Source organism: Cicer arietinum, chromosome 1 (genome assembly GCF_000331145.2).
Source record: "Cicer arietinum cultivar CDC Frontier isolate Library 1 chromosome 1, Cicar.CDCFrontier_v2.0, whole genome shotgun sequence".
NCBI classification, from domain to species: Eukaryota; Viridiplantae; Streptophyta; class Magnoliopsida; order Fabales; family Fabaceae; genus Cicer; species Cicer arietinum.
In genome coordinates, this window is record NC_021160.2 from 47,765,517 (window position 1) to 47,788,536 (window position 23,020).

General features: G+C 28.7%; 2 protein-coding genes across 2 annotated transcripts; both read right to left on the reverse strand.

Annotated features, from left to right (window-relative positions):
- Positions 1 to 497: 497 nt before the first annotated feature.
- LOC101489129 (histone deacetylase HDT1) lies at positions 498 to 3,528 on the reverse strand. Its single transcript, XM_004487474.4, has 10 exons — positions 3,389 to 3,528; positions 2,875 to 2,948; positions 2,569 to 2,786; positions 2,344 to 2,366; positions 2,210 to 2,248; positions 1,955 to 2,112; positions 1,662 to 1,739; positions 1,188 to 1,278; positions 850 to 967; positions 498 to 762 (listed from the first exon to the last, which is right to left on the reverse strand). The coding sequence occupies exons 1-10, from the start codon at positions 3,399 to 3,401 to the stop codon at positions 702 to 704; spliced, it is 873 nt and encodes a 290-aa protein (XP_004487531.1). The 5' UTR covers positions 3,402 to 3,528; the 3' UTR covers positions 498 to 701.
- Positions 3,529 to 13,375: 9,847 nt separating this feature from the next.
- Positions 13,376 to 14,968, reverse strand: LOC101488804 (uncharacterized protein At4g22758-like). Its single transcript, XM_004487473.3, has 2 exons — positions 14,239 to 14,968; positions 13,376 to 13,818 (listed from the first exon to the last, which is right to left on the reverse strand). Exons 1-2 carry the CDS (start codon positions 14,624 to 14,626, stop codon positions 13,589 to 13,591), a joined length of 618 nt encoding a protein of 205 aa, XP_004487530.1. The 5' UTR covers positions 14,627 to 14,968; the 3' UTR covers positions 13,376 to 13,588.
- Between the last annotated feature and the right edge of the window lie 8,052 nt (positions 14,969 to 23,020).

A 23,020-nucleotide genomic window follows, 5' to 3' on the forward strand; every position in this document is an offset into this window, starting at 1 on the left:
AAAAAGTTGTGATGTTGTGGATGATGATGTATGTCAAATGTATTGGCAATCCTAGTAAAGCCAGAGAAGAATACAAAGTGTATAATGAACGTAAAATAAGGACTTTTTCTAGCTGACACTCCATCTTGGGGTTGCATTAGTGGCGTGAAAGGCAATCTAACTTTCCATTATAGTGAGCCATTCGCTTAATCTACGCTTTACTTAAAGCCAAGTGTTTATTTCTTTATTTCAAAAAATGGAGCAATAATACGAGAAAAATACTATTTGAAAACAAACGTATATAACATTTTACGTTAAAAATTGTATGAAGCTTTTCTTTTTATTTTTGAATTATTGAGACAAATACCAATTTATACAATTAATTATAAATTATCATACATGACAAGAGCTGGACATCACTTATTTTAGTCGACTTGTCTTCATTTATTCATCCAATTACCCCGCCAATAATTACGTCTAAAACACAAACTTCAAAAATAAATATACAACCATCAGACTTAATAATAATTAACTTTTTAAATTGATAATAGGCAAAACAATCTCACTTCATTCCATACAGAATCCATACAGAAATGCAGTAACATTTTACTCAGCATAACGTTACGCAATAATCAATGCCTCTAGCAAATTCCAAAACTGTCCTTAACATACTCACGAAAAAGATACAAATAGCTACCAAATTACCAAAACACAGCAATATCTCACTGACCACCATGCTTAGCCTTACTGTGTTGTAGGAGTCCAGTTTCGGAGTTGAAAGTCCTAATAATAATAACAAAAAATCTCAATCACATATAAAACCAAACAAGTAAAGTAATAATTCTATGTAAAGGTTAGTTAAAATCATACTTGCTGCAGCTTTTGCAAGAGAGATGTCCTCCAGACTTGGGAGACTTAGATTCACTGTTGGGAGTCTTTGCACCTTTCTTAGGGTGAGGAGTAGCAGCATGTCCAGATTTCTTGCCATCTACAACAACAAATCAATATATGAAATTCAAACAATCCAGCCCGAGACTTGATCAAGGGAAATTTTAAATGTAAAGAAAGAGCATGAAACAAAGAACCTTGATCAAAACAAATGTAAGAACACGTGAAAATGGTTGTCAACTAGACAAAAATGTAAACAGAAACTAACATACATAAATATATTTATATACATATATATCAACTATAACTTAGTGTCTCACCAGTCTTTTCAGGGGTGGCATTTTTTGATTTCTTATTAGAAACCGGAGTTTTTGAAGCAGATTCGTTGGGCCTCTTCTTTCCTTGGTCCACCTTCAAAACAAAAACACAACTATTAAACATGCAAAGTCTTCTTAGAAGAAATTAAAAAACCATTTTTTTTTCACAAACATTCAAGTCAAGAATAAGTTAAGATTATTTGATAAAAGGAGTAGTAAATCTGGGTAATATGCTGGGAACAAGAGTGAAAAAGCAATCATTTGTTTCTGGAACAGTTCTTTAAATAACTTATTTATCAGATTTAAGAGTCATAAGGCAATTTCCAATTTATGATTGACGGAATTGGGAAGGGAATAGGAATTTCCATTTTACATTTATTCCTTTATTGTCTTCTTTGTTCTATTTTTATATCTCACAGTACACATGACAAATTCAACAAAAGCAAGAAAAACTAATTAATGCTAATAGATCATTACCTTCTTCACAGGAGTCTCTTCCTCAGCATCTTCATCACTGTCATCCTCCTCATCATCATCGCTATCAGCATCATCCATCTACAATTATTGATGTTATTATCGACATCAAAAGATAAATCATGAACCCTGACTAGTATAATCAAAGTCGATAAGATGCAAAATTTCTTAAACCGACAACACTTGAAAAACACACAAGCATTCAATGATTGCAACTCATTTCAACTTTGTGTTCTTATGGGTGTTTATAAATTGGATTGGACAACATTAAAAATTTAAAAATGCAAATGGAATACCTCTTCATCAGAGCTTGCAATTTCCTCATCTTCATCAGAATCTTCGTCTTTCTTTGGATCAACAACCTTTACTTGTTTTGCAGGTCCACCGCTCTTAACTGGTACAGCATTTTTGGCTGCAGATACCTTTAAACCTTCAACTTTTGTTTCGAGTTTACCTAATATAAGACAATTTGTATGTTATTTATGCCTATTAACAAACACAACCACCAATAAAATTAATAACATGAAGATTAAAAGAAATCAAGCATATACCATTCTCTTCATTAGCCAAGGGAATATCATCTTCACTATCTGTTTAATTCATAGACAATCCATCAATGTTTGACTATCCAATTTAATCTAAAAATAATTAAATACCATTTGTAAAAGAAATTTAGGGGGCTAACCAGTAAAGTCATCTTCATCACTAGTGAAGACAGAAGGCATCAATGGTTAAGAGAAAATTAAGATGCGGTCAAAAATTAGATTTCGTCAAAAAATATGATTTAAGATTACAGAGCCAAGCTGAAAAGACAAGACACTTATATGATACTAACATACTATCTTTTAAATTTCGGTTATAAACATAAATAATAATAATAAAATTAAAATAAAACATCTTCAAAGGATATTCTTCACCGGGATAATATGCTTTGTATCCGCAGAAATGGACACTAGCCGATTTTGAATTGTGAGAAAGCTCAAAATCTTTGTCCAAGACCAATTCAAGGGATGTCTGGGGAATTTTATCCTTGATTAGGGTTCCCAAAACAAGCTTTTTATCACCAACTTTCAAGAAAAGAACGACAGGATCACTAGGTTTGTCTTTCTTTGTCTCTCCGAGTGCAGCCTACAGAATAGTAGGTCGAATATTATTTTATCTTCACTGACAATAACAAGAATATAGAACAATAAGAGCAATAAATACTAATACTAACCTGAGAAAGGTGAATGCATGCCTCAAATTCACTTGGGTCAACCTTAACAGTTTCACCCACCTTAACTTCAGCACCTAAATCACACAAACCATCGTAACAAACTATTCAAAACCCAACCAAAAAAACATAAAACTAAAAGCAAGAAACTATATCAAAAAACTAAAAACAAGTAATAGAGAACTACATACTCAAAAATCATATACAAACCCGAAACTAAAAATACGATTCAAAAATCATGTTAACGACATCACTTAAAACTTGAAACCACAGCAAAAAACTAAAAAACGAAACCATCAACAATTACCACTCAAGACAAGAAAATAAAGAATGAAACTAAAATAAACTGTTCTAATTGCAATCATATACACAACAAACCCCAAAATAAAAATGAAACCAGAAACTACAGCAAAAAACTAAAAATGAAACCATAAACGATTACCACTCAAGACAAGAAAGTAAAGAAATAAACTGAAATAGTAATAGAGAAATGAGAGGATGAAATAGAGAATGTTACCCCAGAATTCCATTGTAATCGGATTGAGAAATTAGTTAGGGTTTTAGGAGAGAAATGAGTAGCGAAAGACGAAGAGGAGTATTGAGGGTTTTTGATTAAGTATATATAGGAATTGAAAAGAAAAAGGGGTTTTGGGTTTAGTTGTGCTACAACCTAGGGTTTTTAGAGCCGGGTCGGGTCACACACTCCCTCGTTTTACTATTTTTTGGGCCCGTTCTATACTTGGGTCTGTAATAGCCCACATTCAGCCTACTTTGGACTGAAGAGAATTTTCATTCGGCTTTAAAAAATTAGTAGTTATTTTTATTTGTTCTTTAAAGTATGTTAAGCAAATTTATATTTTTGTTCATCGTGTAATTCTTTTTTTACTTTAGATTCTATAAATTTTTTCTAGACTAAGGAGGTCCTACTTGTTTTTTCTCTTTTATTTCAGTTGACTTAGTTGTTTAATTAAAAAAAATATATGTAAACAAAAGTAATAATATATCAACTATTAATAAACAAATCAATAATTGATATTTGATTTTTGATGTTATATATGCATGTGTGTAACAAAATCATGAGTAGTTAAATTATCATTTTTTTCGAAATTTTTCACTCTACTAAGTATTTCACTTTATATGACATAAATCCAATTTTTCACTTATTGAAAAATATTAGTACATATTTGTGTGATATTCATAGTAGTAAGGTGGGTGGAAGGACACATAAACTCTCGCATGTTTTATTCGTGAGGAAAAATTTAGGTGTGAAAAGGAGAATCAAACTACCTATGAGAAAGCCCCGTACATGGACGTAAAGAGCATTGGATTTGTGGGGTGGCCAACAAACTCAATTGATTTTTTTAATGAATTTTATTGTTACTTTTTTTAACCCTCTAATTCTTAAGAAAATGAGATAAAGACTTCAACCATGATGTAAGTAAAGTATGGTAAATAATTATTTCAATTAAAATTCGAATTCAAATTTTTTCAAACAATTATTTTTTTATTGAAAATCACTTGAGTTCAATCGTTTGATTTATTTTATTGCTACTAATCAAAAAGTAACTTATACTACTTATATATTAATAAAAGTAAGCAAAGTCTATTATCCTCTTCTCTTGATACGTGATGCCTTCCAAATATGCTCGATAGTTTGACACTTTTAGTCATATAATAACTATACGATAATATGGCCAACCATTATTAATCGACATTACTTATATTTATAATATAATATGACCGAAGTCATATGTAAAACCAATTGCAAAAAGAGCTGGAGGGCCAAGGCCTCTGTAAGCTTCAACCTCCGTCCGACCTTTGCCTCATGCCGAACCATTGAATACGACAAAGTTTGAGATATTCTATAGCAAGAATATCCAAAAATGAGATTATAGCATATATTAACTATATTCTTGGAGTTAATGAATGATTTGGAACTAGTAAATACTTGGGAATGCTCTCAACGATTGGAAGACGAAGGAGATAAATTTTTGTTACTTAAAAGATAGAGTATGGCACAAGATTCAAAGGTGGTAATGGTTCAAGCGATCCCCACTTTTTATATAGGTGTGGAAAACATTTTTCAAAAGCGTGTAGAAAAGTTACGGCAAAGGCAAAGACAATGGTTTAAGCAATCCCCACCTATTTATATGGGTGGTTTCCTTATTTGTGTGTCTCTTTTGGAGGAAATCGAATGTATGATCAATTATTTTTGGTGCGTACATATACAACCATTTATTGTAGAACCAATTGGTTAAGTTGACACCGACTCTTACTAAGAATAAAGTTTGTTGGTATGGATAATCAATTTGTTATTTTCATACTATTTGATGAAGTTACTTAGTTTCACTTTATGTTTTCTCTTTTTATTCACTTCACTATTTAGTTTATTTTTATATATGTTTTTTTGTTAGTTTATCACTAAATTAGTTGAGTTTGTTACTCATTTTTAAGTTTGTTATAACTGTAAATAGATACTTTGTATATAAATAGCATATTACTTTTGCTATTTTATTAATATTTATTATGGTATTCAAGGTATTCAAAATTAGAAATCACTCGAATGAGGAATTATTTGAGGTTTAGTTAGGCCACAATCAAAGTTATGTTTGGTGGAAGATATATATTATTTGCAAATCATGTCGAAAGATGGCATTGGATCAAATTGCATATGAGATTACTAGAAGAGCAGCAAGCTTGGTACAATAATGGAAAAGCTTTTACTACCAAGGTAGGTACATGAAGAGAACACCAATCTCAAAACAATTTAAGATGGGAAATATCATTACTATAAAATATGAAGTGTAACTGCAATGTTGATATACCAATATTTTCTAATGAAACATGTTACACATTATAAGAACTTGTCTAAGAGATGGTCGCGGAGAAAGGGTTCAATATTTATCTCTAATGACTTGGAGTTCCTACTATGCAAGAAGTTGAAGCTCGTGTCCTCTTTGAGGCAATCAAGTGGCTCACTGAATTGGGAGTGTAGCAAGTCAATATTGAGGTGAGTGTGTTTGACGACAAGCTAATCATGTTGGTTATATGCCTAATTGTATAGCAAATATTATTGTTATAAATGATGAAACGAGTTATGTGTTGGGTTGTCCAAAAAAAAATCGAGCAACATCTAACACACCTTCAAATGGTCTTACATAATTCTAGTGAGTTGCAACTTGGATCTCATTTTAGAAAGTGATCCAAACACTTAATTGATTCCACTTGAAGCAAAATTCCATATATTTTGTTCATGTAACCAATTCTACAACAAATCACATGTTATTTATCAATCTTTTTCATTTTTATAAAATGGCCATTGTGATGACTTCTCAACCCAGTATTTTTTTTCTCAGTACATATGTCTCAAAAAATGTTTTAAAAATTGGAAAGAATCAATTAATCAACAAATTAAATTGAAAATCGACCAATTTGTTGATTGGTGTGATCCCGATTATGTTAAAATTTGGTTGAATCAAATTGAATTGAGGCTAAGTCAGTTTAGTCAGATTTGGTTTTAGTTTATTAAATTATTTTACTTTTTTTATTTTTTTTCATTCAGTTCAATGTGTGATTTAGTCTTATAATTGATTCAAAATTCACTTTTTATTTTTAAAATATTAATTTTAAGTTACAAACTTGCAACATCTTTTTATCTTTAGGTTGAACAAGCTAAGCCGAGTTAATTTTTGTTAGGCTTAAATCTCAATAAATTCAAGACATAATTATGATATATAGTATATCATATACTTACTTTTTGACACGAGTGTGATATTGATAGAAGTATGGTATGATATGCTAGTCTACTTAAAAGTCTATATTTTATTTTAATATTTTAAATAAATAATTAAATATATTCTTAAATAAATTAACGAGTTAATATATCAATGAAATTAAGTTATATTGTGGTATGTAACATGACATTTTAAACAATATTATTTTATACACATCCTATACTTCAATTTTATTTTATAATAATGCATTTAAATATGTCAAAAACTAAATAAGGTTAATATACTTAAATTACTAAAAGTTGAATATCTAATAAAAAATCAAAATTTAATATAATAATTATAGTAATAAAAAAATATTAATTATATCTATTTAAATAGATCAGTCTAATAAGACTAAAAAAATTTTTATGTGACATGTACGATAATAGTTTTAATTAAATATATTTTTATATAAGTATTTACTATATTTATTTAAAAGAAAATTTTAATATACTTTGAATTTGAGGTAGACATTGCCGTGCCCTGAGGATCAATTTGATGAATTCTCACCCCTATTTACAAGAGAAAGAAGATGTATTCTTCAAAAGTCCAATTATTATTTATCTTACACACCGCCTAAAACTCCATTAACTTATATGCATATAGTTTACTATTGTATATTAACGTCAGTTCACTATTTTATATTAGCTATTTTTACATTAACATTTAATATTTAATGAGAGTTTATTATTTTATATTAAAAAAAAATGAAATGTTTTAAGAGGGATTTTCGTTATACAAATACAAGAATCTAAATTACACTTATTCATTTAAAGACATTTAACACAATCGAAAAATGTAAAAGTATTATCGTGTCTTTCACTCCATCACACTTTAGAATTCTTAGTTATTATTCACGTATAATAATTAATTGAGTATAGCAACAATAAAAACCTATAAAATAAAAGGAAAAATCATTGATAACATATAACACACCTTTACCAAATAGAAATCATTACTTTCGATTACACTCGTACAAATAAACAAGGAAATTCTCTCATTCAAGCAAACATATACCAAATATTATTTTAATACCCACCGAAACAAAAGATATATCCATATATATCCAATACAGATAGAGCAGAATTAATTTGAACAAACTAAAATCCATAATGAAATAAAAACACAATAACAAATTCAAAGATCAAAAGCAATAAATCCCTCTTTCTAACTTTTCAAAACAAAAATGCTATTGAAAGAACTTGGCACGTCAAAAATAATTCGCAATTTTTATTTTATTTTTAATCTAATTGAAAACCTAAATGTATCCATTCAAGTCAAAATTCGCCATTTGGAGACTGATTGTGAACTTTGTTTTAAAATTAATTATACTATTTATTCTCATGACCTACTCTAATGGTAGTAGTAGTATTCTCATGACACTCTAAACCACAATAAATCATCAAGACTTAAAAATTAATATGCAGCGCAGTTTCTTTTTAAGTTAAAAATTACTAAAGTATATCAACAACAATCAAACAACAACAATTATCTATACAACATTCATTGAGTTACAAGCCTATGACTTTTTGGTTATGTTCTCTTTTATAACAACTAGACTAAAATCTACTTTACTTTATCTTGTAATTCTTTCCAACTACCTAATAGAATCTTACCTTAACTTCAATTACCTCCTTAAACTCATGAGTATGTTTTACTTCTTAAGAAGTTCTTATAAAATGTCCTCTACAAAAATCTAGCACCTAAAACAAAGAAATTAAGAGGCGAAGAGATTTCAAAGTAGATAAAAAAAATTTAAACATCATTAGACATATAAATGAACAACCATTTTTATGTAATTGTCAAACAAGTTAGAATTATGTGTAACTGGGTTTATATAATTATCTTAACCATTTCAAGTTTGATTAAACTCCACAAACACAAATTTCAAACACATCAAGATGATCTAAAAGTACAATGCAATGAAAGTCACACCACTCAACGTATCATGCGCTAATTTCATAACATTTTCACATAGCACACAACAAAAACTCCATAGACATATAATCAATAATAGTGACCTATGCATGATAACTAATGCAATATGATAAATAAGACGCTAATAGATAAACATCATATCCAATAAACCAAAATTAATTTCTTTAATATTTTTTTAAACATAATTTTATTAATAAAACATTACTAATATTTTATATAATAAAATGATTAATTTTTTAAAACAAAAACTCTCATATTCAAAATAATAACTACAATTATTACTATACTATTTTATAAAATAATCACATAAAAATATTATTTTCTTTCTAAAATAGTCAAAAAGATAAAATAAATAAATATATATAGCATCAATAACTTATATTAATTAATAAATTACAATAAATATGCATGAAACGACCATGCCATAGAAAATATATAAAAATAAAAGAAATCAATTGCACTGTTACTAACAACTCAAGATAATTATTTATCAAATAAATAACTAAAAATAGAAACTAATTAGAAATAATTAAAATTTAACTATGTGTGCACTTAACATCATTCAAGCACACATAAAAAATATTATATTTATTATGTACACGCATATACACGTCACATCGTCTAAAATCTTATTATTTAAATATTACACTAAAATATGATTATTTTTAGAAAAATAATATAATATTTGTTATTTGTATCACGTGTTTAGTATGTAACAAGATTAATACAACATAGAAAGCTCACATGTAAAGGAAACTAATTCCAAAATTAATCAACATATATTCTAAAATAATTTTAACACCAAATTAATTATTTAGAGTTTTATTATATTAATAAAATTATTTATTATAAAATTTAGGGTGTTACAATTTCACCCCCTTAAAAGAATTTTGTCCTCGAAATTCATGACACGAAAATGTGTAAATTTATTTACAATTAATCTTCTCAAAGGTTCATAAGATCACATTGAACTACTAGTACACATGCTTAAGAATTCTTACTAGGATCTTTTTATCTTTTTTTTTTTAAGTTGTCGAATTTTATAACATCATTCTACACCAATGTCCTTAATTTGTCATAATCGCTGACTCCTTTTTTTTTCTACCTTAAAAATAAAACACCTGCAGTATCACTTCAAGTTCAAATATCTAAATCATATAATTAAACTAGAAAGTTTTTCATATATTCCTCACTACAAACAAAACTCTCACCTATTTAAATCATATAATTAAACTAGAAAAATTTCCATATATTCCTCACTACAAACAAAACTCTCACCTAGATATCCTTTACAACTTACTTCACTTCATATTGTCTACTTGTAAAAACAAAGAATTATTTGACTTAAATTAAAATAATCTAAACGTTTTTTTTATTATTACAAAAATTATGAAATTTCATTATTCCTAATCGTTATATATCAAGTCGCGTTCTATAAAACCCATATTTTAAAAAGTTTTAACAAAAGTTATGGTCCACTATTTTTTACAAGTATTACCTTATAATATAATTTATCCTCTCCTACATTTCACAACTATTCAGTTTCAATCTAACACAAGACACCTCACAAGTTTCACTAGAACTAACATAGACTTAAGGTTGTCTTTTTAATAAAAAATAATTAAATAAAAAAAGAAAATGAGAAGCACATATAAGAATCTATATGGCACATAATAGAAATAACTAACGAACATGCATACCCATGGTACAATAAATAAATAAATAAAACATTTTTACATAGCGCGTCATAATTAAATTAGTGTGTATAATCACATAAAAATAGTGTATGAAATTTAATGACCCAAAATAGTAGTTAGTGTTGTCTAATAAAGTAAATAGATATATAAATAAGCATTGGCGTGTCATCTTTAATTAATTCAGTTTAAAAGAAATTATCATGTTTCACAAAAATAAAAATAAACATATAAATTGTTCGTATTCTAAGAACTACTCATAGAAAACAAATACAAGAATCCAAATTACACTTACTCGTTTAAAATTAAAATTCAACCTTTGTTATCCTTATTAAAGAAACTAATGCAATATGATAAACAATACACTAATAGATAAGCATCATATCCAATTCTTATATTAAAATGAAAGCAATTAGCTGACATGTTGGTTTGTGAAATAAAATCATAATACCAATTCTACGAGTACCAAATACCTATATATACTATCATCTGTAATCAATATTTAAATCTAGCACAATATGTAGTTCTATCCACAAGATTGGTTCCTTGTAACTTTATGCAACACATTTACGTCTTATTCAAATAATTAGACATCATATTCAACCAATACATATGTATAATACATTTATTTAGTTTAATCAAATATTTCAGGAATTTACCACTAGGAATAAAATACTTATGCCATTACAGGTGTGCGTATCATGATCTATGTCATACACATGAAACCAAAATTTACTATTTTCTTTTATAGTAAAAACTATTTTTTTATTATCAAACGACTAGGTCACTTAAATGTATCTTGGAGTAACAAACATGTTTTAGATTAATTAAACTATAATTAACAATCATTCATAACAACGAGTTGTTATGGTTTTTTCAGCGACATTAAGTCACCAGGATAATCAATCCCTCTTACTTATGTAGTCGATTACTCAAAAAATAACAATTGTATCATTAAATTCTATAACGATTATAAAAAAAAATTTGACACAATCGAAAAGTGTGAAGGTGGTCCTCACGTCTTCCACTCCATCACATGTTAGAATTCTTTTAGTATTATTCACGTGTAATAATTAATTGAGGATAGCAATAATAAAAACCTACAAAAATAAAAGGAAAAATCATTAATAACACATAACAAACCTTTACCAAATAGAAATCATTACTTTCGATTATACTCATACAAATAAACAAGAATATTCTCTAATTCAAGCAAACATATACAAAATATTATTATAATATATTTTTTTCACAATTAAATGGGGTACCTGTATTAAAACAAATTCCACCGAAACAAAAGATATATCCACATGTAACCAATACAGGTAGAGCATAATTAATTTTAACAAACTAAGATCCATAATAAAATAAAGGCTTAATTGCAGTTTTGGTCCCCCTATTTTAGCTGAATCGCGAAAGTAGTCCCTCCATTTTGTTTCTCCCCAGTTTTGGTCCCCCAAACAGAATTTTAGTCCAAAACTTGATAAAATCTTATTTTTTTAAAGTCGTACTACACCATTTATGGTCATATATTTCATGTACAATTGTTGCAAATGAGATCTTGAGGCATTGTGTGACTTAAATAAATGCAAAAAAACTGAAATTTCATCAAGTTTTGTACCAAAATTCTGCTTGGGGGACCAAAACTGGGGAGAAACAAAATGGGGGACTACTTTCGCGATTCAGTTAAAATAGGGGGACCAAAACTGCAATTAAGCCTAAAATAAAAACACAATAACAAATTCAAAGATCAAAAGCAATAAACCCCTCCTTCTAACTTTTCAAAACAAAAATGCTATTGAAAGAACTTGCCACGTTGAATATAATCCCCAATTTTTATCTTATTTTTCACCTAATTAAAAACCCAAATGTCTTGAAATGTTGCTTTGATTTAAGAGAATGCATCCATGCAAGTCAAAATTCGTCGTGTGGAGATTGGTTGTGACATAAAAATATTACATTTATTATATACATGTATATACACATCAAATCGTTTAAAATCTTATTATTTAAAATATTACACTAAAATATGATTATTTTTAAAAAAGTAATATAATATTTATTATTTATATCACGTGTTTAGTTTAATATGTAAAATACACATGTAAAGAAAATTAATCATAAAATTAATCAACATATATTCTAAAATAATTTTAACATCAAATTAATTATTTAGAATTTTATTTTTTTAAGATATTGTAGATCCGAATTTTATTTTTTTAAGATATTGTAGATCCGAATACACGAATATTTTTTATCGCTTTGATTTTGTTATATTATTTGTATGTATTGTGTCGTTTTATAATATTAACTTAAATAATATGAATATATTTATAATATCATATTTTTATTTTTAACAAAATTAAATTTGTGTTTCTATCTAATATTCGATATGAATTTAAATGAATATTATTCTTTTTGTTTTTTGTTTTTTTTTTAAAAAACAGCGTTGCTACGTATCAGGAAGAGCTTCGGGCAATGAAAAGTAAGAATGGGGCTTGTAAATTTTTGTTGGGTTACGTAGTCATGTTATTAGGTTTTTTTTTTTTAATGGTAACCATGGCTTATGTTTGCTTTTAATATAGAAATACTTTTAGTACAATGTCGTGATATTAATTAATATTTTTAAAATAGAAACAGTACATTTTCTATAAATAAATTGTTTTTCAAAGATTATCCAAAGTAAAATTTGTTACAAAATTCAATTCTAGCACACATATTCAAAGATACATTGTTTCATATCAAATCATTTTTAAAATCAATTTGATTACCTTTCTATCTTTTCTTTCTCTTTCTTACTTGCCGCCAACTATCCAATTGTAAATTCACATTACGCTAGAAAATTTGGCCTAAATAGTCATCGTGTAACTCGTAAATTTTGTCCAAATTCCAACTTCTTTGAATATAAATAACTTTAATATTAATAAAAACAATAGCCGTAACTTCACTAATATATCAGATGATTTTATCTATTTTTTTCTCTATCAAATATAAGATAAATATATCTCTATGGTTATTTTTCCTCTTGCTAAAAGGAGAATTCCTTGCCACGAAGAAAAGGGAAAGATAAATATAACAAAAATAACGTACAAAAACATAGACCAAATAAAAACACCTTTAAGATTATCATCATGTACTATATTGTATATGTGTTGAAAACCACACATGCAATCTTTACAATTTTGCTTTGCACGCAAATCTCAAACACTGCCTACTTGCCGACCTATTTTTACATGTAACCGGCAATTCATTTCAAAAAAAAAAAAAATCTTAATTTATTTTAATCAAACAATATAACTAACCAATCACAATTCACAACATGAATTGCATAAGCTTGAACCAACCAAAACCACCTCCACCACCACCACAACCTAAACTTTCGCGCACTTTATCAACCTCTTTAGCACACGAAGCAAACGACGTCGTTACTTCACCATCTTTTCTAGTTCCAGAAATACCCTCCGCTGCAGGGGTAGTATTTCTCGGACACAGAAAGAAGTTTCTAGATCCAAGTTTCGCTACTTTCTCCTCTCTATGCAAACCTAATAAAAAACCAAATTAATCAAAACAAAATCTAATAAAAACTAAATCAAGAGTGTTTTTGTCACAACATTTTCTTTAAAATACTTGCTTTTGAAATTTCTGAGTTTTTTTCAGAAAGAATCTAAAAGAGTTCAATTCAAGAAGCACTCACAATATATAATTTTTTTTTAAAATAATTAAAAATCGCACAATATTAATGTTAATGATTTTATGACAAAAATCGAACAATATTAATAATTTATCAGATTTAATTACACCGAAAAACTGTTTTTAGTATTAATTAATCTAAAAAAACGAACACAACACGCACACACAAAACAATTTAATTTATGATTTTCTTAAAAATCTTTAAAAATAATTGAAATAATAAAATATTTTTTGAAATCTTAATTAAAACAAAATTAATGGCAGAAACTTACTTTCTAAGCTAAATTGTGAATAGTGAAGATCGAAATCGGAGGCAAATTTTGAAGGCAGGATCGGACGGCGACCTTCCTTAACATACTGCCGCACCACTGCCTCCACCAGATCGCCGACGGTTGATTCCGGCTTCATCAACATCTGAACAGGACCAAGGCTACCTAGAACCGTCACCTTCAGAAGCAACTTCGGCAGTTGTCTAGGAAAACCTTCTAACGCCGATGCGGCGTTGCTCCGGTAAGATAATAAGTCAGGAACGGTTTTCGGACGGCGAATTGTGGCGGTAGACATGGCGTTATTTCCGTGAAAAGATGATGATTTTTCACCCAACCTTCCCTTCCGTTGATTCTCGATCTGGTGATTCCGTTGGTTCTTAGGACTTGGCATGGAACCGACCTTATCTGATTATCGCCCAAAAGTGAAAAAAAGAAGGAAATATTTATTTTATATACAGGGGTAAAGATGGAATTTCGGTTTGTGCGTGGCTATCTTAAACGGCGGTAGCGAACATATCTGAGGCGAGGGAAGCCGAGAGCACTGAAGAAGCTTCGGCTTATTTGTTGACGCCGACCGGAAGCTATCATAACCAGAAGGGTCGAACCGTGAATAACCCGCAGCAACGAAAGAAAGCTGAAATGAAGGTTTTTTATTTTGAAGAGTAAGGTTATTCCCTTCGTGGTAATTTATATCGGAGGATTTTTTTTTAATAAAATAAAAAATTTGTGGTAACTGGGTGTAGCCGGTTAAGGAAGGAATTTTGAAGGTTTTGCGGGAGAATTGGATTGGAGGTTGAGAGATTGGGTAGCCAGATTTTGGTTGACACGTGTGAGGTATTATTTACTTGGATTTTGGGATAGTGTGAAGTATTCGTTTGAGAGAGACACGTGTGGGAAAAACTAAGGAAGAAACTGTTAAACTTTCTTAGAGTATAAAAATATTTAGATTGTGATTTAGGATGCATTTTTTATTAAGTTTCAATGGTAAGATTGAAACTTCTTGAACATATTTTTAACCTTTCTCCTTTTTACTATGTCCACCTTTTCTTTTGGAAATACTATATAGTAAGGCACATTTAAAAAAATAATAATAATCAATGTTAATTTTCTTTTTCTTTTATTTATTTTTAAATTTTTTTAAAGAATTAAATGAATTGTTCGGTTGTTAATTTTGATAAAGGAATAAATGAAATTAATAACTTTCTTGTGAATTCAATTCTTTTAAATCACTTATGACTTTCTACTACATCACTTATTTGTAAAATAAATTTATTTTAAAATAATCTATCTTTCAATTTTTTAATTTATATTAATTGTTTTGTTTTAATTATATCATCTAATTAATATTATATATGTACTATTTTTTGTTAATATTTTTTACTTTTTTAATTATGATAGTTTTATAACATCAATACAATAATTTAGTAAAAATAATATTGTCTGATTTATTTATATAAATTTTAATTTATATAAAATAGTCTAATGGTATAATTGGTGAAATATTTTATTTTCATAAAATTATACTTTATTTTGGAATTTTAGATGCTTTGTTAAAGTTTGTGTTATGAGAAGTTTTAAATTTTTGAAGAAGTTTCATGAGAAGGGTTAAAATTTGTGTATTATTGCTAAAATTATATAATAAATTATTGTTTATTGTATTTTGACCAAAAACATTGTTTCCTTTTAAACCATGACAATTTCTAATCACGATTTCATGTCCACTCTTGGACGCAATGACGACTTATTTGAGTATCTACTTATGATTTTGTTATTTTTTTGTTGAATTGTGTTTTGCATTGTGTAGTTATTATTGTTGGTGATTCTATTTTGTTGGCGCCATTATATTTTGGATTTCTAGGTTGTATTTGTAGGCAACATTGCATTTTAGATTTGTTGGTATCATTACATTTTGGGCTTTATAGTATCATTATGTTTGGTAATACTATGCATTTTAGATTTGATGATATTAGTGAACATGGATGGTGATGTTTTGTTTCATCAGTTCGAAAACAAAAACTATTGCTGCATTTTATTATTGAAAATAATGATGATTTAATGAGAGTTAGTGTTGTTGTGAACTGAAAAATAAGGAAGTTCCACATAATAGAGATATCACACATTAATAGTGTATATAAGGTGGATGTATGAAATTTGAGGTGTGCTCCAAGGGATACTCCAATTTTATAAAGGAGGAATAATGCGGTCAAAATTGACCATCATACACGGGCGCGTGCCGTCGTTCGGCTCAGTCGGGTCGGGCTTGGGCATTGGCTTTGGCCTTGGCATGCAAGTATAGGAGCAAAGAAATAAGGAAATCTGATAGAGTTTTTATTGAGTCTATATGGGTAGATTTGTACATCATTTATAAAAATTGTATTTTTGTTGGGAAATGATATGTCACCAATGACATGTTTAAATTGAATGTTGGAATCAATAAAATGTTTCCTCCTACTTACTTGTCGTGTGATTTTAATATTTGACATGCTAGGCTATGTCATATGAACAAACGTGTGATTTCAAATTTAAGTAACCTATGTTTAATTCCAAAGTTATCTTTAAAGAATTTTGAAAAATGTGATTTTTGCAGTCAAACTAAAGTAACTAAGAGTTCACATAAAACATTAGTTAGAGAATATGAACCTTTAGACTTAATACACTCTAATATATGTAAATTTGATGAGACGTTAACCATAAATGGAAAACGTTATTTCATCATTTTTATTGACGATTGTTCTGATTACACTTTTGTATATCTAATAAAAAATAAAAGTGAAGTGCTTGACATGTATAAGATCTTTGTAACTGAAATTGAAAATCAATTTAGTAAAAAGATTAAGAGGTTTCGTAGTGGTATATGAACATAGTATGATTCTAGTTTATTTAATGAGTTTTATAAAACCCAAAGAATTATACATGAAACTACTACACCATATTCAACTGAAATAAATGGTAAAGCTGAAAGAAAGAATAAAACTCTTACTGAACTAGTTGTTCCTATTATGCTTAACTCTGGTGCTGCATCTCATTGATGGGGGGAAATTATTTTGATTGTTTTCTATGTTTTGAATAGAGTTCCTAAATCTAAACATAAAACATCTCCTTATGAGACAATGAAGAAAATACAACCTAACTTGTCTTATCTTCGAACACGGGGTTGTATGGCTTATGTCAGAATTTCAATCCCAAGCGAATTAAACCCGCTAGTAGAGTCTATGAATGTGTATTCATTGGATATGCAGTAAACAATAAAACGTATAGGTTCTATGACTTAAATGCGAAAGTGATCATATAATCTATTGGTGTTGCCTTCTATGAAAATAAATTTCTTTTCAAATCGAGAAATAGTGGGAGCAACAAACCTTGTCAAGTTCTTTTGACAAGAAGCACTGAAAGCAACAACCAAGGCGAAATAGAAACTCGAAGAAGTAATAGAATATGAGTTGCTAAAGATTATGGACCCGAATATATGACCTATAACTTAGAAGAGGATCCTGCAAATCTAAAATAAATTATGTCATCATTGGATGTAGATTTATGGCAAGAAGCTATAAACGATGAAATAGATTCTCTAGAACCTAACAAGACCTACCATTTAGTAGACTTGCCTCCTGGTTGCAAACCAATAGGTTGTAAATGGATCTTGAAAAAGAAACTAAAACTCGATGAAATTATTTATAAATACAAGGCACGCCTTGTAGCCAAAGGTTTTAGACAAATAGAAAATATAGATTTCTTCGACACTTTTTCACCAGTCATTAGAATAACATCCATTAGGGTACTCATATCATTTGCGGCTATTCATAACCTGGTGATACACGATATGGATGTTAAAACAACCATTTTAAATGGTGACTTGGTATAAGAAATTTATATGAAACAACCTGAAGGTTTTGTAATTCGTGGACAATAAGACAGTGTTTGTAAGTTAGATTTGTCTATGTATGGTCTTAAACAAGCTCCTAAGCAATGACATAAAAATTTTGATAACTTGATTATATCGAATAAGTTTAAAGTGAATGAAAATGACAAATGTATTTATTACAAATCTGAAAATAGCATTTGCATTATCATATGTCTCTATGTGGACGACTTACCCATATTTGATTCAAACATTCATGCTGTAAATAATGTGAAATTTTTGTTGAGTAACAACTTTGATATGAAAGACCTCGGAGAAGCAAATGTAATCCTTGAAATCAAGATTACTATGTCATAAAAGGGAATTTATTTGGATCAATCTCACTACGTTGAAAAAATCCTAAAGACATATAATTATTTTGACTGTAAACCTATTTGCACACCATATGATCCAAGTGTGAAACTTTTCAAGAACACTGGTGAATGAGTTAGACAAACTGAATATGCGAGCATCATTGGCAGCCTCAGGTATGTCAATGATTGTACTAGACCCGACATTGCCTAGGTCGTGTGATTGTTGTGCAGATTTACTAGTAGACCTAGTATGGAACATTGACACGTTATCGAAAGAGTCATGAGATACCTTAAAAGGACCATAAGTCTCAGATTACATTATCAAATATTTTATGTCGTCCTTGAAGGATACAATGATGTTGATTGAAACACCTTATCAGATGACTCAAAAGCAACCAGTGGCTATATTTTCAGTATAGTCGATGGTGTTGCATCTTGGAAATCGAAGAAACATACAATATTGGCTTAGTCTACTATGGAGTCTGAAATGATAGTACTAGCTACTGCTAGTGAAAAAGTAAGATGGTTTAGATGCTTGCTAGCATAGATCCCTTTGTGGGAAAAACCTTTGCCAACTGTATTGATCCACTGCAATAGTACCTCGACTATTGCAAAAATTAAGAGTCGTTATTACAACGGTAAGAGATGATAAATATGTCGTAAACACAACACTTTTAGAGAATTATTTTCTAAATGAGCTGTTAAAGTGGATCATGTACGCATTGATAAAAATTAGTAGATCCTTTGACAAAGGATTAGCTTGAGAGAAAATCCTAAATACATTCAAAAGGATAGGACTATTGTCTATAGATCAATGAGTCACTTATGATGGTAACCCGATCTAAAAGACAGGAGATCCCAAGAATTAAGTTCAATGGGTAATAACAATTCATAGAGATAAAAGATGAACATGCTATATTATATATGAGAGAAGCAAGATTCCTGAAGCGATAAAATGATGAGATAATAGAAACTCTTAATGAGATCTATACTCTATGTGGAGTGGAGTACATAGTTTCAGGAGTACTCTTGATAGATTCACCTATGTGAATGTGGAAGTGGGAGTCGCTTCTTATGGAATTTTGAGGCAGAATTCCTAGATCATTCATTATATTGGGATACACGTGCATGACCATAAATGCACGGTCTTTTGAGAATACACCCAAATGAAAAGGTTATGTGTGGGTTTGATGTCAGAGATAGAGTTAAAGACTACGAGTCACTCTTGTTGAACCTGAATCTTACTTGATATGCAAAGATTCAAGTCAAGAGACACATATGAGGGATTTCACACACTTGTGGTGTATATAAAGGTGGCTGTATAGAACTTGGGGTGTGCTCAAGGGGTACCCCAATTTTGTAAAGGAGGAAGAATGCATGTAAAATTGACCACCACACACGTGCGCGCCCCGCCACCGCTGTCTGTCTAACTCGACTCGGGTTGGGCCTTGGCTTTGGCTAAGTGATGTATTATTTTTTAGCATATAAAAATTATTGATACGTTAATTACGTAATTGCCATTCACCGAGTCAACATTCAACATCTAATCAAGTCAGTTCCTTGCCCCCGATTTCGCGCTTCAGTTTTGTTGGTCAAAGCCCTAATCGTTGGTCTCATGTGTTTGTTATTGCCTGGTGAAAAACCTAAATATCGGAGCATAGGTTTAGTGTATCAGACCAAATGGATCACACTTTTCTCTCTGATGCATGTGCAGTTTTCCTCTATAAATAGAAGGTTCTCCTCAATTGGAAAAGTACACCAAAAACACTCTGAATTTGAGGATTTTCTCTCTTCTTCTCCTTTTTTACTCACTTCTTCTTTTCTTTCGAGTGGTCTTAGTACCATAATTAAGAGTGGTAGTCATTCGACTGTCATATTGATGGTGTAATTCTAGAATGATTTTCTAAGGTGCAGTAGAACTTTGATACAATGATCTGAGTTGTTTTATCCTATAGACTTAGTGGTTGATAGTTTGTCTTGCATAATTTGTGTAGTGTCTTGAAACGGCTTAAAGAGAGCGACCTAGTCCGCGACTCAATCTGAAAACAAAAGTTACTACTGCATTTTACCATTGAAAATATGAAGAAAAAATTGTCGCTCAAGGAAAAAGAAGAAAGAAAAAGGAACACTTGACCACTTTTTTAAGTGGTTCAATGTAGATCAATATTAAAAATTATTAAAATTATATTAACTAATCAATAATATTTTTTAGAAATATAAATTAATAGTTTTTTTTTAAATTTTTACAGGTGAAACAATAATTTAATTAATATTTAAGTATGTTAATTGGGATATAATTAATTTTTCACTTGCACAAAAGAGAATGATATGTAAGAGTTACTCTATAATTTTCTACTTGTGTGTATATTGTATTTTTACGATAGAAAAGACAAAAATAACAAGAATCTCATAAAAACTTTCATCAAATATACATCAAAAGATTCAAAATATTTAGTATTAGATAATTATTTTTTGAAGCCTTACGTAAAGGCTTTGGTGGGCTTGCCCAAAGCGCCAGGCCAGATGGTGGAGCATCACATTAATTTTGTCACGATTTAAATACGCTAAAGAAAACTGGTTATAGAATTATCTTTACAAATATTCTGCTTTATTTTTGTAACTATTTTTCCATGGAGTAATTTAAATTATTATTATTTTATTAGGGGGAGGGGATGGAGTAATTTAATTTTTTGGTTTTTTTTCTAGGGGATACATCTCACTTCTAATAAATTTATTTTTCTCATGGAGTACAGTTTCTATTTTCTAACTAATTTGTATTTTTTGGTGTAGGCGACAACTATAATCAAGAGTGACTAACTGGCCCGGAAAAGGGTACATGCAAATATGCAAGCAAATAAGCTAAGCAGAGACAGGACCTCGGGAGCAAAAGCCAAAAAACATGTGATAGGAAATTGACAACTCGTTTGAATTTGATTCTCATCGAGTATACTTTATTTAGAATAAAATATAAAAAATAATACATAAAAAATTAAGATTAAATATTTTAATTTTTTCTTATATTTTATTTTCGAATAAATATTTGTAAAACTAAAGTTCTTTATAGATACAATCACAAATGAATTATTTTCGGTGTATTTGTATTTGATTTAGGGAAATAATTTAACATGCAAAATTGAAATAAAGTAGTTGGTTAATACAATTTAAATATATTATTAATTTTTTAGTTGATATTTAATAATAAAGTTTAATTTTTATACAATGTTAAATACAAAAAATTTACATTCTCAATATGTCAAAATCTATAATTTATATGACTTTGTAAATAATTATAATAAAAATTATATATTTATAAATAATTCATAATTTGTGATTTAATTATAACCTTTAGTAAATAGTAATGAGTTTGGTCTTAATTAACCATTTACAGAACTTAATTATTAACTACATCAGAACTTAATTATTATAACTACATAACCATTTGTTGTTGATTTTTACTTTTTTCAGTCAAAATACAACTTTTGATTTTTTTTTGTTTTTTAGATGAATATTGTTTTTAGCTTTTTTTATTTTTATTTTAGAAGAGATATATACTATTGTAATTAACTTATATAATTACAAAATTTTAAATTTAAATTTGAAACAAAATATTTAATATAATAATATCAACATTTATTAGTTAAACAAGACTTATAACTTAAAAGACTCTTGCTTTTAACTTTTATTGTTACCTATATATTGATTTATTACTTTTTGTAGTCAATGATTAATTGTTATTTTTGTGAGAAGTAGAAACTGAAGAATATGTGACCTCACGTAACTTCAACTTTGTCAAGCTGCCAAACAATTTATGACTTCTTACCTATATATTTATTATTAAATTTCATTATTATATAAAAAGTTATTACAAAAGAAAAATTACATTAATGATGTCAACTAAAAATAGCATATTTTATTTAGATTTGATTGCACTTTTTATCTATATAGTTATATTGATTCATGAAATTGAACCTCTATTTTAAAAATCGACAATGATGGTTCATCTTTCAGATTTTTAAATTAAAAAGATAACAATTTAATATATTTTAAATGATGTGATATACAGTTATATGATATAAAATAATCTAAATGCATTAATTATTCACATGTCATTAATTAAATTAAAAATATAAAAAAAATTGAAGTTGAAATTTAAATTTTCACAACGTTTTATTTTAATTTTATGGGTGTTAATCACTCCACATCATCGTATCATATGTCACGTTTAAGGGTGGGAATAGGCCAGGCCAGGCCAGGCTTTGAAAGGCCTGAGTCTGGCATACGATGAATTTTTTAGGCCTAAGCCTAGCCTACAGCCTGTGATAGGCTTTTTTTTCGGCCTGAGCCTGGCCTACGACCTATCATGGTCTGACCTGTAAGCATATTTAAAAGTCTTATTCACATTAAAAATAATTTTTCTAACAAAATAATTTTAGAAAAATATGAAAAAAAAACACCCTTTAAACCCTAAAAAATGATTTTTGGTTTAAAAGAATAAATTTTTTTATTAAAACAACTGCACCCATTATTATCTCTCAAACAAATAGTCTCAAACAAACTCAGATTATTACCTCTC

What these genes read in the sequence shown, in the direction of transcription:
- LOC101489129 (XM_004487474.4), bottom strand. An exon ending in TTGCAAGCTCTGATGAAGAG is followed by an intron (nt 1,740 to 1,954) that starts GTATTCCATTTG and finishes CAATAATTGTAG; the next exon opens with ATGGATGATGCTGATAGCGA. An exon ending in TCTTGCAAAAGCTGCAGCAA is followed by an intron (nt 763 to 849) that starts GTATGATTTTAA and finishes TATTATTATTAG; the next exon opens with GACTTTCAACTCCGAAACTG.
- LOC101488804 (XM_004487473.3), bottom strand. Translation starts at nt 14,626, where the DNA reads ATGCCAAGTCCTAAGAACCAACGGAATCACCAGATCGAGAATCAACGG. An exon ending in TTCACAATTTAGCTTAGAAA is followed by an intron (nt 13,819 to 14,238) that starts GTAAGTTTCTGC and finishes GTTTTTTATTAG; the next exon opens with GTTTGCATAGAGAGGAGAAA.